The sequence below is a fragment of the Rhinolophus ferrumequinum genome, chromosome 10 (assembly GCF_004115265.2).
Source record: "Rhinolophus ferrumequinum isolate MPI-CBG mRhiFer1 chromosome 10, mRhiFer1_v1.p, whole genome shotgun sequence".
In the NCBI taxonomy this organism is placed as follows: domain Eukaryota; kingdom Metazoa; phylum Chordata; class Mammalia; order Chiroptera; family Rhinolophidae; genus Rhinolophus; species Rhinolophus ferrumequinum.
The window spans coordinates 26014945-26031029 of record NC_046293.1 but is presented as its reverse complement, the minus strand read 5'-3'; the positions used below and the strand labels follow the sequence as shown (position 1 = coordinate 26031029).

The 16085-nt window shown below is 33.8% G+C and overlaps 1 protein-coding gene across 1 annotated transcript; it reads right to left on the bottom strand.

Moving 5' to 3' along the window:
* Positions 1-4758: 4758 nt before the first annotated feature.
* On the bottom strand, positions 4759-12182 carry LOC117028760 (natural killer cells antigen CD94-like). Its single transcript, XM_033117646.1, has 6 exons — positions 11936-12182; positions 11735-11797; positions 8596-8747; positions 7611-7714; positions 6635-6808; positions 4759-4904 (listed from the first exon to the last, which is right to left on the bottom strand). The coding sequence occupies exons 1-5, from the start codon at positions 12180-12182 to the stop codon at positions 6688-6690; spliced, it is 687 nt and encodes a 228-aa protein (XP_032973537.1). The 3' UTR covers positions 4759-4904; positions 6635-6687.
* Between the last annotated feature and the right edge of the window lie 3903 nt (positions 12183-16085).

The window sequence follows — 16085 nt, the reverse complement described above, 5'->3', positions numbered from 1 at the left end:
CAATATAAAAAATAACAGAAAAATTACTTAAAAGCCAAGATGCAACTCTAATAGTCAGGTAGAAAGGAATATTTCTGAACCTTTGTTTGGTCAGACAAATTAACTCCAAGATTCACCCTTGGCTACAAATTAATGAAACACCTCGTTATACTTTTACAGAGAAGGCTGATAAAAAGTGTAAAGAACAGAATGCAAAGTAGTTATACCTTAGAGCAAGACCAAGTGAGAACAAGTAGGAAAAATAATTGCTCATTTTCATAAGTCCCTTTATATTTTGGTTTTGGTTTTTTAAAATATATATATATGCTTTGCATTGGCAAAAAAAAAAAAAAAAAAAAAAGAGACAATTGAGAGAAAAACTCCAAAAAGCATAATGATTTTGCTTTCATAATCATATTGTCCTTATACTTTAAGAAATAAATTAAGGGATTTCTTTATTCTACATTGGCCCGTTATGTGGTAACAAAGTGAAGTCAAGTCCTATGTGCCCCAGTTGTGTTTTTCAGTGCTTGAAATATACAAGTAGATGCAAAATAAGAATATCAATTTAAGTTTCTTAAGATATCTGTGTAACAATATCATAAAAGTGAGTTTTACAAAGCATGACACATGATATTTAGGGAAAGTATTTTCTGGATTAGTCAGGAAAAAGGAACAAGAGAGAAAGCATAAGCATAAACACCCAAGAGAAAAAGTACACAGTGCTGAACAAAAGTAACCAGGACATAGACTATGTTTGTCTTGGGAAAATGTTGAAACAATCTTTGTGTGAAGAGGTTTCACACAAAGGAAGAGGTTCAAATTAAGTTTAATGAAATTAAAAAAAATCAGAAAAAATTTAAAAAAGTATTTTTATTTAAAGTAGAGACAAATAAATTTAATCGTCACCTATATAAATGGCTTAAAATTTATTTCCATAACATTTATTAAAATGAGATAAAATACACATCGATACACTTCACTGTATACAAGAGGTAAAGAAATGAGCATGTTTTTTTAAATGTAATAACTTCCTATTTTTAGTCATTCGAGATTTGAATTTTTCTAAGAAAACATTTAAACAAGCTGTTTCTTAAAAATACAATGGTTTTGATTTCATAACATTTCCCATTCTCTGCACTCTACAGAATGATAAAATAGAGATGATGATGATGATGATGATGGTGATGTGTGTGTGTGTGTGTGTACAAGTGTACAAGGAACAGAACTCTAAAATTTGTATGAGCACGGGAACACTTTCATCCCGTGAGCCTGCTTCGATATCAGGGTAAAGGTAAATTATTGTTTCCTTTGTTTTCTTGTCTCAAATTTCATGCCCTGAGATCTTATTTTTAGTACAAGTCTATGAAACATGAATTCCTTGGTCAGACCTCAGCTTGAACTCAAAAAGAGCGAAAGAAGAGTCGAACTAGGAGACACTTAACAAATAAGGGTTGAAAGGAGAGCCATCCTCCCAAAACCAGGGGCTGAGTGTCTGACCCTGCACACAGGTGGTGCAGAGTTCTGAAGCCCTGGATGGGAAGAGTCAAACACAGGAGATGAATCCCTTTCCTCGCAGCTCCGATGACACAAGATTCGTATATTCTGCCTGTGCAGCCCTGGACACCTTGCATTTTGGATAAAGTAATTTGCATTCATTCAACCTGAGCCATTTAAAGTCGTGCTCAAAAATTAATTTCTCATACAATAAAAGAATAATCATATGACTCATTTCTCTCTCTCTTGGTCTCTCTCTGACTCCGTGTCTATGTTTCTTCCTCTCTCTCTCTCTCTCTCTCTCTCTCTCTCTCTCTCTCTCTCTCTCTCTCTACCTGTATACACATTCAGCTATGCAATATAAAATCACCAAACTGCACTCAGCAGACGTAGGTCAGAACTTAAAGTTTAAGCAACAGTTCCTTCCTAAGTAATTAGAGAGCCCAACCCAAGGCAACTGAATTCAATGAAACTTTGTGAATAAAACACTGGGTGTCTCCTAGAGTTTGTATACACCATCAGCTCAGGTTTTGAATGCAGCCGTAGCAAGACTTTCTTTTGTAAAAGGATGGACTCATTTCTATTTTCATACCTCTAATATAATTCCACATGTTATTTCAGAGACATGAAAAGAGCCACATTAGTTTAAATCAAGTGATAGCGATGACTGAAAAATTGGTATGATTCAAAGCACTTTAATTTGTTGTTGAATGAATTGATGGATAAGATGAAATTTTACTCGCTATTGAAGCCAAGTGTTAGAATTATAATCGCCTGTTTTATCTTTTTACCTAAATTACAAAACACAAAATTCATAAGTTTATTTAAATAATATATCACATAGTAAGAATCTTAAATATATATACTTTATCATGACTTACACCATTTGATTTTCACACACAGTTGGCTATATCTTTGTATTTAATAATGACCAATTTTTTATGTATTGTAAATTTTTCTAAAAGTTTAATAACTTTTTCCAAAAAACGTGAATTTTATGTTACTCATATAATTTGTTAAGGCACCTTATGTCAGTTTTATAATAAGTATTAAAGGTAAAGTCATAACCAGATAATATGTTCAAAAGTCCACTTACTGTCTAACAATCAAATTAAAAGTTTTCAGTTTAATTATGAAGTATTTTCAATTTCTCCCAAAGGAACTTGTATGTACTTGGTTTGAGAAAATATTGATGTAATGCTACTCTCTAACTGAAATATACCGGGAATCTGACAATCACAGAGACTCCGCACTCTATCAAAATTTATGCATCTTTACAGCTGATGTGAGACTTGCATCTGTCCTCAATCTACTCTGAAACAAGTCACATTCACAGAAGAGGGAGAGACAACTTCAGAAAGAAACGAAGAAAGGACTCACATTAAAATTGAAGTTTTAACAAGATCATATAAGGTAAAAAGGACTTGGAAATAGAAAACTGAGGTTACTATAGAGTTACAATTGGATAACAGACCTGTCTCATAGCAAATCCTACTTAAGACAGAAATACCTCAACAAACATATTCTCTCTTCTCACATATTTGAATGAAATATAACTTATGTATTAAAAAGTAATAAAATATAAAATTTGATAAGCATCAGATCCAACACCCATGCAACTACCATCCCTGTCAAGATACAAAATTCCAGGATCACCAAGATCTTTCCTCATTTAAATTTCCAGTTAACATCTTCTTTCCCCTTACATATATTACCACTACCAAGACCTCTAACATTATCTTGATATCTAATGTGTACTATTTGTTAGTTTTGCCTATTTTTCAAATTAATGTAACTAGAACAACGTAATACAAATTCTTCTGTGTCCAGCTAATTCTCCTCTAGTTCTTGTGATAGTAACTCAAGAACACCTCTCCACCTTACTGACGATGACTAGGCTAGATGTAAATTACTGCGGCTGGTGGACACACTGATTGATTTAAATTAGTTGGGGGTCAATTTGGAAGCTAAAGTGGGGTCAACTTTACTGAAAACAAAGGGATCATAATGATTATTACAAAAGAAAATTTTTATGCATGGAACTGCTAGGAGGATGAACTTTGGCAAATTGCTGACTCCTTTCAATAATATTTCGGTTGTTTTTGTTTTGTTTCCTTTTTCTCTTAGATCTTTGTGAATGTGTCTCCCACTTAGTCCAAAAATTAGCAGGTTAAAATAATAAACATGCATTATATGACACAGTTTCTGAGGATAAGGAATCCTCATGCAATTTAGGAGGAAGGATGTGACTCAGATTCTCTCATGAGGTCACTTTCAAAATAATGGCTGGGGCAATGTAGTCATCTGAAGGCTTGACTAGGGCAGGAAAGTAGTTTTCCAAGAGAGGCTCCCTCTGTAGCTGTTGGAAATAGACTTGATTTCATTGCTAGTTGTTCATAAGAGGCTTTAGTTCCTTGTCACATGGTCCTTTCATCAGTGCCGCTCATGGGAGGATAGTTGGCTTCCCCAGATCAAGCGATCCAAAGGGAGTAATGAGGGAGAAGCCACACTGTCTTTTATAAACTAGACACAGAAGTGGCATGCTATCATTTCCACTGTATATCACTGGTCACACAGATCAACCCTGATACAATGTGGAAGGAAATCATGCAAAGATGTGTGCACCAGAAGGAGAGGATTATGGGGGAAATCTTGCAGATTGGCCATAACACCTACTTTATGGATTTTCACCTCTTACAGCCTGATTAAATAAGACATAACTGCTTTAGTACTGTAACATTTATAAGTACGATTACAACATTTATGATGTGACCCAAAAAGGATAAACAAAGTGAAGAGTAGGTTGGTGCCTCCATAGCCTCATTATACATAGTTTGACAGAGGTTGGCAAACTATGGCCTGTGGACCAATTTGTCTCACCATCTATTTGGTAAATAAGTTTCCTTTGTAAGAAAGCCAAACAATCATTTACATGTGTTCTGTGTTTTTAATTGCACTACAATAGCCAAGCTGAGTAGTTTCAAAGAGACTGGCCCACAAAGTTGAAAACATTTACTAGCCAGTTCTTTAGAGTGTTTTTCAACCCACGCACTAGGATGTAAAACGAAAACATTCCAAAGGTCCAAAATTGTGGATATGAAAAAGGGGGAACTTGTTCCAAATATTTGAAGGGATATTTAATGTAAAGAAATCATAAAGCTCCAATGAGAATAATCATATAATGCTTTTAATAATGGCAAATAATATGATACAACAGGAGAAAGAAAATTCAGATAAGAAGATGGGAACCAAGAAAATTCCAGGACAATCTCCCCAATGATCTTTTTATTTGTACAGAGACCTCATTCTTCTCTGGATGAGATTGCTGATATTTGTGTGATAAAACTTGGTTTTAGGAAAGCGGAGGCAGAAGTTTCCTGAGAGTCTTGTCACATAGTAGAGACAGGGTATCTAACCGATTACCTCAACTGTAAATTATCAAGAAACAAATTGGAGTTAGGTTTCACTTGAGACTTACCAACTTTAAAAAAAAAAAAAAGAAAAACTTACCAGAAATAGTTACTTTGTTAGTTAATTAGTTAGTTACTTAGTTTTACTGTCCTTATTGGTCATGAACAAAAACCTATGTTCAAGCATCTCTGGAGATAGCAAAGAAAAAACATAGACTTGGCTCTGGACACCTCATGGAATATGATGTGAAAAGTGATAATTTGAACCTATGATTGGCTTTGGTTAAAGGAAAAGAGTTGAGATAATCCTGAACAAGTATTATGAAAATGGACCACCTTGGTTCGTTACAGAGAAAACTCTCCTAAGCAGGTAAAAAGCAAACAAAAAACAAAAAACAGAGATGAAATTGCCTCATGGGAGGAAGACAGGGAGATGGGATAGTTGGGACAAGACTCTATTCATTTTCATTATCAGCTTACCTATACTATTTTTAAAATTGTAATTAAAAATATATTATTGTGAAATCACATGGACAATAAAGGCAAAACATGAAATATCCATTAAGTACAATGCATGTTCTCTTAGACCAAGTTAAAAACATTTCAAAGATGTTATATCCCATCCATAATTTTTTCCAATATAACTTCAGTGTATTTTCCTAAGTCAAACTTCATACAAGAATGTGAAGAATTTAACTTGCAATCCTATTATATTTATACTTGAGAAATAAAATATAAGAGGTATTTTCTTCTTCCTCATCTTTATATATTAAATATTAATTGGATTTTTAATTATTATGATTTAATTGAAATTGTAAACTAGAAAGCAAACACAGATGTCAATATAAATTTTTTAAGATGTCTGAACAATAGTTAAAAAAAGAGAATAGGCATTTGAAATCTGTGAGGTCAGGAAAATCCCATCCAGGTCACAGGCATCAGGACTCTGTGTTCCCAGTCCTGTGAAACACTCAGAAACCCCTCAATAAAATGGATTGCTCCCTCTCCCACAAAAAGGGGAGTTGTTCATACTTTACACATTACTTTTAGGAAGAAGTTCTTGGGATTAAGTAGCGATTAAGATTTTCAATGCACATGTAGGTGACTCTTACTGATGGATAAGCATAAGGCAAGAAACACTTGTGGAGTAAAGAAATAGCTATTGTAAATGTATGTGATCAGGGCTTGTGTCCCTTCACCTTTGCAAATCTCAAAGCCATCACACAGGAACCACATATTTGGCCAAAGACTTATGATTGTTCTACAGAACTCAGGAATTCAAGAGATGACACACAAATGTGTTCATCTGTGAGTCTGAATGATACACATGAGGAAAGTGTCCTATGGCACTTTTAGCTCTAAATTAAAACATATAGATGGATAAATATCCAGAAAGAGCTAACGGTCAGAAAAGTGAGGTAGAGATGGTCCTTTATAACATAGACAGGACTGAAATGTTGTTGATATGTATTTTATTATGTGAATTTTTAAATTTCTGCAGGGAAAATTTATAACCATGTATATGGAAGAATATATTGCATGCAATATTGAACACATGTATTAAATCAAAATATTCATGAAATTATTTATCTTGATGCTTTATAATTTTACCTGTAGGTGCACAATTTCATCAACCTTAAAACATGGGGTATCAAATACATGAAACAATTGTATAATAAGAAAGAATTTGAAACATTTCACACATCTTAGAAGTAGATAATTAATAATAATATAAGAGGTAAACTTACCATTCTTAGTAATACTGGATCTTGTTACCCACCCGATCCGCCCTAACAAACACCTAAATAAGCTGCTTCTTGCAGATATAACGATTTTTTTTCACACATGATTCACTCAGAAGTTTTCTGCTTCTGAAATACGTTACACATTTCCCTGTATCCATGGTTTGAGAGAATGAAAATCTGTAATGAAAAATAAAATACTAACATATGATAAAAGGAAAGAGAATGTTCAGAGATGGTGTTTTTATTAAGTGATAGAAATTTTTCAAGCATTTGAATGAGATAGTAACATACTGAGTGAGCCATTGCATCTTTTTCATTCAATACCCACAGTTTTAATGATTTTACAATATTATAAAATTGATGTATTGCCTCACTAATCAATAGCATTTAGGTCAGAGTTTGTTTTTTTCTTGCCATTGTTATTAATGGTTTTAATATATAATAAACTTTGCCTCTATTTTATTTAAAGATGTACTGACTAATGTAGCCTAGGAAAAGAAATCAGAGCATAATATTTGTCATTGCATGATGCTGCAAATACCATGTTTATGAATGAATGTGAGATTCTAAGGTTACAGATATGCAGAAGCCCAGCATATTTGACACATGAGGATGCTGAGAATATTGGGCTCCCCCAGGATAAAGAATATAATAACTATCCTGTTTTCCCGGGGCAGCTTCTCTCTGCGTGAGCATCGGTACATGCACAACACATCCACGTGCTTGTACCATGGAAGAAAGAGAAAGTCAAAAGCCCTTTTATGGTCACAACTACAGTAACTTCGTGTCACTTGAGCACAAAATCGGATGATCTAGGTGGGGCTTAAGTTGGTATGCTACTGTATTTATTCTCTTTTCTGTATTCTCATGCCTTAGACAGATTATTTTAGCTACAGTGTTCCTGGATGTTATATTCTCTACTGAAACCTATGGAAAAACTCATAAAGAATAGCAAAGGGTGGGACTGCCAGAAACTTACAGATCTTGCGAGAGAGCAGAGCCATCCTCCCACAACCAGGCACCATGTTCTTCACTATAAAACAGTCCAATCCAGTATAAATACATAAGGGAGTTCGTGAAATTCTGATGGGAAAGAGAGACAAACATCTTAACCTAATTTGAATCTACTCTGGGAATACCGTATTTTCAAGAAAGTCAATGTCCAACATCAGATCCAGACTTCAAATCACTTGAACTTAAATTCTTTTTTATGTCCAGTTTAGGAAGTATAATTACATGTCTCATATTTTCTCACTATAAGGCCCTTTCATTGGTGAGAAAAAGTATCACAAAATCTCATTCTTGAAGGAATAAAAAATATTCTAAAGGGTTAAATTTCCATAGAACAATACCTTCACAGATATCAACAATCAAATTTCAACCTAATTCATCAGTATATTGTAAGATAAAATTCTCTGATAGACCTACTCAACCTACACTCAACACAGTTTCCTCATGCAGCTGAAGAAACCTTTCCCCTTTTCTTAAGCAATAGGTAATTATTATGATTATGCTCTCTATATTCATTGCACATTATATCCATGAATGATGATAAAAGCTATATAATTACTAAAGAGATTACAAATTCAACTAAAGATCGAAACATTTAAAAAGTTCTTTGGTCATTTGAATAAAAATAATGACCTATTATGTCTTCTTTGATTTCTCTGAAATGTCTCTTAAACTTTATCTGGCATCTTGATTTTTATAATATTTATAATACATAAAATATTTTATATATTTTATAATACATATCTTATAAATATTTTATTCTATATGAAATATAATTTTTATGTAGGTTTTGTAATGAGTGTTTTAAGGGATAGAAATGAGTAAATCGTTATTACTTCAAATATAACCATCCAGTTATGATCTGATTAGAGGTTTCAAAGTATTCATGTTACTTAGATAGTATATTTTTCCTAGCTCATAGAAAGTGCAAGAAACCACAATTAAATACATACTAATTCATCTTTGTTTTGCACTTGAAGCAGACGGGAATTCTGAGAGGCACAGAATTCCCTGCTTTCTGTCCAAGTTTTTATTTCATTAGAAATGAAGTAACAGTTGCATTGGTACCCAATCCACTTTTCTTGACAATAACAGCAGCCAGCATCTAAAAGAAAAAATAAAACATGAGTGATAACATTGGAGATTCAATTTTTTTATTAGATGTATTGAGGTGACATTGGTTAGTAAAATTATATAGCTCTAAGTATATAATTCTGTAATACATCATCCATATATTGCATTGTGTGTTCACCACCCAGTGTCAGTTCTCCTTCCATTACCATATATTTGTCCCCCTTATGCTCTTCTATTGTCCCCTCCCCCCTTGCCCTCGGGTAACCACTAAACCATTGTCTATATCTATGAGTTTTTGCTTGTTTGTTTGTCTTGTTTGTTGCTTTAAGTTTTATATCCCACATATGAGTGAATCATATGGTTCTTGAATTTTTCTGTCTAACTTATTTTGATTGGCATGATAATCTCAAGATTCATCCACTGCGAGATTCAATTTTTTAAATGTTATTTACTCATTCTAAAATCATTTGTTATTGTTTCTACAAATATTCTTTGAGGATGTATTGCATATACCAAAATTCAAGGATATTTATGTGACTGAGTCAGAGATGATTCTTTTCTTCGTGGAGGGTATGTATAACTTCCAATCATTTATTAATTATATTTCATGTTAATTAGGGTAATTATACACAAGACATTCATTATGTTAAAACATCCCCTAAAAGAATATAGAATGGGGGATGGTTAGAAGAATCTTTAAGGAAGTAACCCAAAGTTGAGCCCTGCTGTGTAACTAGAGTAAATTAGAGGAAAGAGATATTTAAAGAAGGCAAGCATTGTAGCATATTTCTTGAGTCAGAAAAAAGTATGGTACCTTGAGAGAAATTTGATATATATTTTGAATATTTTATTTTCAAAATGAACATAAATAAAACAATTAATTTGAAGGCCGGTCATATAGTTTACCAGTGATTTAGCCTTGAACATATACTGTTCTCAATGATTGCTACTCAAATCATTGCCAAATGAATGTTGAAGTTGTAGAGAGTGGTGGTTACCAGTGGCTGAGTGGTGGAGGAAATGAAGACATGTTGGTAAAAGGGTACAAACTTTCACTCAGAAGATTAATAAGTTCTGAGGATCTACTGTATAACATGTGGTTAGAGTTAACAATACTGTGTTATTTACTTGTAAGTTGCTAAATAGTAGATGTTAAATCTTCTCAAAACATACAAGAAATAGTCATTTGACATGATGGAGGTATTAGGTAGTGCTACCTTGGTAATCATATTGCAATATATATGAAGTTGTAGAGAGTGGTGGTTACCAGTGGCTGAGTGGTGGAGGAAATGAAGACATGTTGGTAAAAGGGTACAAACTTTCACTCAGAAGATTAATAAGTTCTGAGGATCTACTGTATAACATGTGGTTAGAGTTAACAATACTGTGTTATTTACTTGTAAGTTGCTAAATAGTAGATGTTAAATCTTCTCAAAACATACAAGAAATAGTCATTTGACATGATGGAGGTATTAGGTAGTGCTACCTTGGTAATCATATTGCAATATATAAGTATGTCAAATGAACACAGTGCACACCTTAAACTTGCACAGTGTTATACATCAATTATATCTCAGTGTAGCTGGGAAAACACTAAGAGAACCACAGATATAAGTCAATTCTCTAGGTTCACAGAAGATGGTAAGACAACTTGCAGAACATTTAAAACAAATACATTTTAAAAAATTGGACCTTGACCTCTCTTCCACTGGATAAGTGAGGTCAGAACTGCAGAAATCTCTTAAAAATGGGCAGAGGACATGAACAGACACTTCTCCCAAGATAATATACAGCCAACAAAAAATGCTAAACCTCACTAGCTATTAAGGAAATGCAAATCAAAACCACAACAAGAAATCACCTCACACCTGCTAGAATGGCTATTATCAACAAGACAAGTAATTGCAAGAGTTGGAGAGGTTGTGGAGAAAAGGGAATCCTCATACACTGCTGGTGGGAATATAAACTGGTACAGCCCATATTGAAAACAGTATAGAGGTTCCTCAAAATATTAATAATAAAATTACCATATGATCCAGCAGTCCCTCTTCTGGGCTTACGGGTATCTATCTACCAAAACACTTAACCGTAAAGATATGTGTACCTCTATGTTTATTGCAGTTTTATTCATGTTGGCTAAGACATGGAAACAACCAAAGTATCCTTCGATATATAATTGGATAAAGAAGATGTGATACATATATAAAATGGAATGTTAGTCATAAGAAAAGATGAAATACAGCCATTTGCGACAACATGAATAGATCATGCCAAGCAAAATCAGACAGAAAAAGTCAAGAACTATATGACTTCATTCATATGTGGCATATAAAACTGAAAGCAAGAAAGAAACAAGACTAACAAAGCAACAAAAACTCATAGACACAGACAACAATTTGGTGGTTGCCAAAGTGTAAGGAGGTGGGGATAAGGTGGAAGAGGGCAAAGGGGATTAAATATATGGTGATGAAAGTTAATTTGACTTTTTGTAGTGAACATAATGCAATATATAGATGATATATTACATAATTGTATATTTGAATCCTATATAATTTTATTAACTAACGTCACCCAAAAAATTTAATTAAAAGATTAATTAATTGCAGAAATCTCTGCACTATACTCTGAATTATGGAATAAATAGAAGCAAAATTATAGAGATATGAAATGTTAGTTATGAACAATCATGGGAGGGTGATTAGGATTAGCTGAAATAATTATTATAATTTATTTTTCATTTGTTACTTAAACATAGTACTCATAGGAAAAATATGTCAATTCAGGCTATATACACTTATAAATAAATAAATAAATAAATAAATAAATAAATAAATAAATAAAGCTCATCAATGTAGTTTAATTCTTACATTAGAGAAGAATAAATGCGACTATCTACAATTAGTAGTTAAACTTGCATTACTATGTGTAATGGTCCATCAAGTGCCTGTGTGCGAAAAGCAAGTAACTGTCTATTTCATCCTCTACAAACATTAAGTTTTCCCAAGGTATGGAACCTACCTTCCTGGGGTTCTGTGGTTCCTACTGGTGATGATGTTGGCCGAATACTTTGTTTAGGAAATGCTATAGGAAATGATTAGAAATTAAATATATACAGACTATGGATAAACAAATTATTACACATTGTAAATTGAAACCTTTATTTTTAAATGTTTTCATCACAGTTTTAATTTTAATATAGACTTGCTTACAAAAACTTACAATTTTTCAACAATATTCCCAAAGCAGCCATCAACACAAGGCACATTACTGCTAAGATCCCACAAATCAACCTCCATGGAGTTGTCTGAAAATCTGTAGAGAAAGAGAGGTAGAGTGATGACTTAAAGAACAAACCCAGGAGCTGAAGGTGTAAAAGCAGAACCCAGGCAGGAAGAATCCAAAAAGTTATTTGGTTTGACACCCAATCATCTTGCCAGTGCAATTTTGGATAATGAAGACATTCCATTCAGAAGTGCATCCATCACCAAAAGTTTTATGACATACACTTCATTTTATGACTTTGGCCAACATACCTGCCATGAGCAATTTGTTCCAGTGTTGATACCGGTTAAGACAACGATGTGCGCTTGTTCAAGGAGCACGTTGTTGGATCACGGAATTCAGCTGGACTCTAGGAATCTGTACATTGTATATATAGAAATTTAAAAGAAAAAATGTATATTCAAGCAGTGTTCTTCAATCATACATTGGTGAGACACGATATATAATATGAAAAAGAAGCAGTAAACTTACTAGCTTCTAAAATGTTCCGGAACCACAACACAGGAAATTCTCAGTGCACATATGTAGGCGATTTCTTTGACTATCAGAGAAGAGGGTGAGAAAAAGTTTGTTTTTCTTTTGATGTTCAAATATCTGTCATCTTTAAAAAGTATTTGAAATAGAGAAAAAAAGCTATGCAAACCTAACATAAATTTACTTAGTATAATAAAGTTCCACAAAGTATTTTCCTCTTTTAATAATGAGAAACATTTACAATTTACCTTGTACAAAACACAGATTAAAGCACTTGGTGTATATTAGTTCACTTATTTCTGAGAATGACTTAACAATAAAGATACATAAACACACTTGTTTTAATGATGAGAAAACTATGGCAGAACTGCATACTTAACTAAAGCCACTAACTTTGAAATCCAGGCAGTCTTTCTGTAGAGCACACATGCAGTACATTCAAATCATACCTATTCTACTCTCTGTCGCTGTGTTTTTCTAATTTTCTTTTCCTTTTTTTTTTTAAGCAGAAGGAAGTTGGTATTTCTATCTCTCATTCTGTGTTTCTTATCCCTGCCTCATTAACCAGCTATTATGGAAGGCAAATATCAAAAAGGTAGAACCAGAGTGACTCCCCATTACTCTTCCATGAACACACACACACACACACGCACACACACACATGCACACACACACACACACACCTGTGCTCTACAACTGCCTCAGCTGGTATAGGCCCATCCTTCAGTGCCTCTGTTCTCTCCAGGTTCTGTTCCGTGAAATCTTTTGAACAAGACTGCAGTTGTTCTCTTGTAATTATTTGTATAATATTTTAAGTATTATACAATTTACTGTGTTTTCTCATTCAGATAGTATACTGACAGTTGAATTTACAAGGTTTTGTCCTCAGAAGAATACCTTATCAGGGGAAATTTAAATGTAGGACAGATGGGTAGAATAAGAACCTTGAACGATAATCTGGAAATACAATCTACTGTTCAACACATATAAAGCAGACTTCCTAAATTTTTTGTTGTTGGTATTATTTTTGTTTAAGTATTATAATATTATCACAGATGAAACTTTTTATAAAAGATAGGCATTTCAACCAAATAAAATGACGAAAAGAAAAAGAAAAAACAAGAACTGTGATATGATATCTCAGTTTCTCTGAAGTTAAAAGTTTCCATCCTTTTACTGTGCATTGTGTGAATAAAGGTGCATTCTCAGAGCCACCAAAATGGATAAAATTTAAATCCTTACCTGATAATGCAAGCATGAAAATTCTTCATCCATAATTTATGCAAATCCAAGATGAGAGATAATGTATAAATGATTTTTTGCCCACTTGAAGTCTATTCTTTTACAGTTTTACTGTTGAACTAAGCTGAACTAACAAAAACTGCCTAATTTTATTCATTTTTGCCCATGAAACATTGCTTTAACAAAATAGAAGTTTAAGATTTTGCTTTCAGCTTTAGTTTTGAAATGATACAATTTTGTGATAGAATATATCATAGGGGTTATTACTCCAATTCCAGTACTAACAGGACCACCTTCATTTGAAATTTACTGTAAGTTTTCAGAACCATATTTGATGAGACTTAAATCAACTGTTGCCTTTTATTTTTCATCTTCGTTCACTGACTCAGAAGAAAATTCCATCAAAGATGTGTTCGATTAAAACCTCTAGTCTCAAAGCACAAAGAAGATAAAGAACACACAAATGTACACACTCACAGATAAGATTATATATATACAAACCCTCCCTTTAATTCTTTCTGAACTGCCAACTGTGGTTGCTTGTTTGATTCCTTTTTGTGAATAGGCAGTTGAATTGTTTTTGTGCCACTATGACTGTCATTATATCTACTTGGGACAATGGTTGTCACGGCCCCATCCATCCCTTAGGATATTATGTGAACTCTAGCCAACCACTGTCTGCAACTTTGCATTGCAGACTTTTTCTTCTACAGCAGTTGAAAGCCTTGCTGCTCTCACACATGGCAGTCCAGAAGTGCTGAGCAGTTCTCACCTCAATGAGCCATAACAAACAAATATCAGGATATAGCGTAGTCCAGCAACCTCAGCCTTACCATAAGGTAAGTCTGAACATTACCTCAGCCTTACCATAAAGTAAGTCTGAACTTTGGAGTTGTCCCATTTCCCAGAATCAGTCAACAGTGTTAAGCACCAGCCTCCTCTAATAACTACATTCTGAGGAAGAACTTGACTGTGTTCTTCCTTCCATTTCCTGTGTTAATATTTTCTCCAATCTCTATTCCATGCACATCCAAACAAACTTTGCACCCAACGTCGTTCTCAGGGTCTGCTGCACAGACAACCAAGCAGGGTATTCCACTGAAATGTTCAGATTAACTTATGTACTTGGTTTTGAAAAGTTAGGTATTCTTGCAGAAGACGCACCTCTCTTTGCAGGATCTCCTCTCCCCTAGTGGCCACTGCAGACAACCACACATTTTATCGCCTGCAATTTAGGATTGTCCCTTGTTCATAGCAAATAAGGACTCTAATAACTACAAGACCATCTAACCCTGAATAAAGAGCCTAAAAAAAGAAATGAATATCCACTTAAGATGTGAACAGTGAGGTCTTTTCTCTACCAGCAATTTCTAACTGTTGTATAATTTCTAAGTGTTGTATATCAAAATAATAGTACACATGGCAATCGTCCCAAATGAGAAATTTATTTTGATCTCACTGCTTTGAAAATGCATTCATTGCCTGAGGGGAAAGAAAATTGCTAGCATCAGGCGGCAAATTATTCTCCTTTTAAGGAATTGGGAATCTTCCCTGAGAAAGAAAAAAAAAAGGATTCTGACATTGTAGAGTCTCCTTACACATGCTAATGACAAATTTACTAGCAAACAATAGAAAGTTTGGCTGCTCAAAATCCTTACCTATGGAATGCTTTGGGCAAGATGTATTAGATTGCCTAACATTGTTTATGCCCAAAACAAGACAAAAGATAGGTCTAAACTACACGGATTTGTGCAGCATGCAACCTTGAAAATGTCACATAAACTATATAAAAATCTCAGTATAAAATGAAGATGTGTCATGACCAAAACACATCCTTTTGTTTACCCTGTGCAATCAGAACCATCAGTTAAATACCTCATAAGTTAATCTGTAAGTCTGGACCAGTAGCCATAGAGTATGTGCTGAAGATATAAATATCCCAGGTCCTTTTGCCTCTTTAATATGCATGGACTCTTTGGGGATGCATGCTTTAAAACCTGGATAGATCTTAAGGTTATTATGCTAAGCAAAGTAAGTCGGACAGAAAAAGTTGAGAACGATATGATTTCACTGATATGTGGTAGATAAAACTGAAAGCAACAAAAGAACAAGAAAAACAAACAAAGGAAAAAACACACAAACATAGACAATAGTATAGTGGTTACCAAGGATACGGGGAAAGGGGTAATAGATGAGGGTAAACGGGATCAAACATATGGTGATGGAAGGAGAACTGACTCTTGGTGGTGACACACAATGTGATATATAAATGATGTGTTGCAGAATTGTGCACCTGAAGCCTATGTAACTTTACTAACCACTGTCACCCCAATAAACTTTAATTTAAATAAATAAATAAATAAATAAATAA

Coding starts and splice junctions, on each gene's coding strand:
- LOC117028760 (XM_033117646.1), bottom strand. CDS start 12,182: ATGGAATGTCTTCATTATCCAAAATTGCACTGGCAAGATGATTGGGTG. Junction 8,748..11,734: donor AACCACAGAACCCCAGGAAG/GTAGGTTCCATA, acceptor TTTTTCTTTTAG/ATGCTGGCTGCTGTTATTGT. Junction 7,715..8,595: donor TGCAAAACAAAGATGAATTA/GTATGTATTTAA, acceptor CTTTCCCATCAG/AATTTCACGAACTCCCTTAT.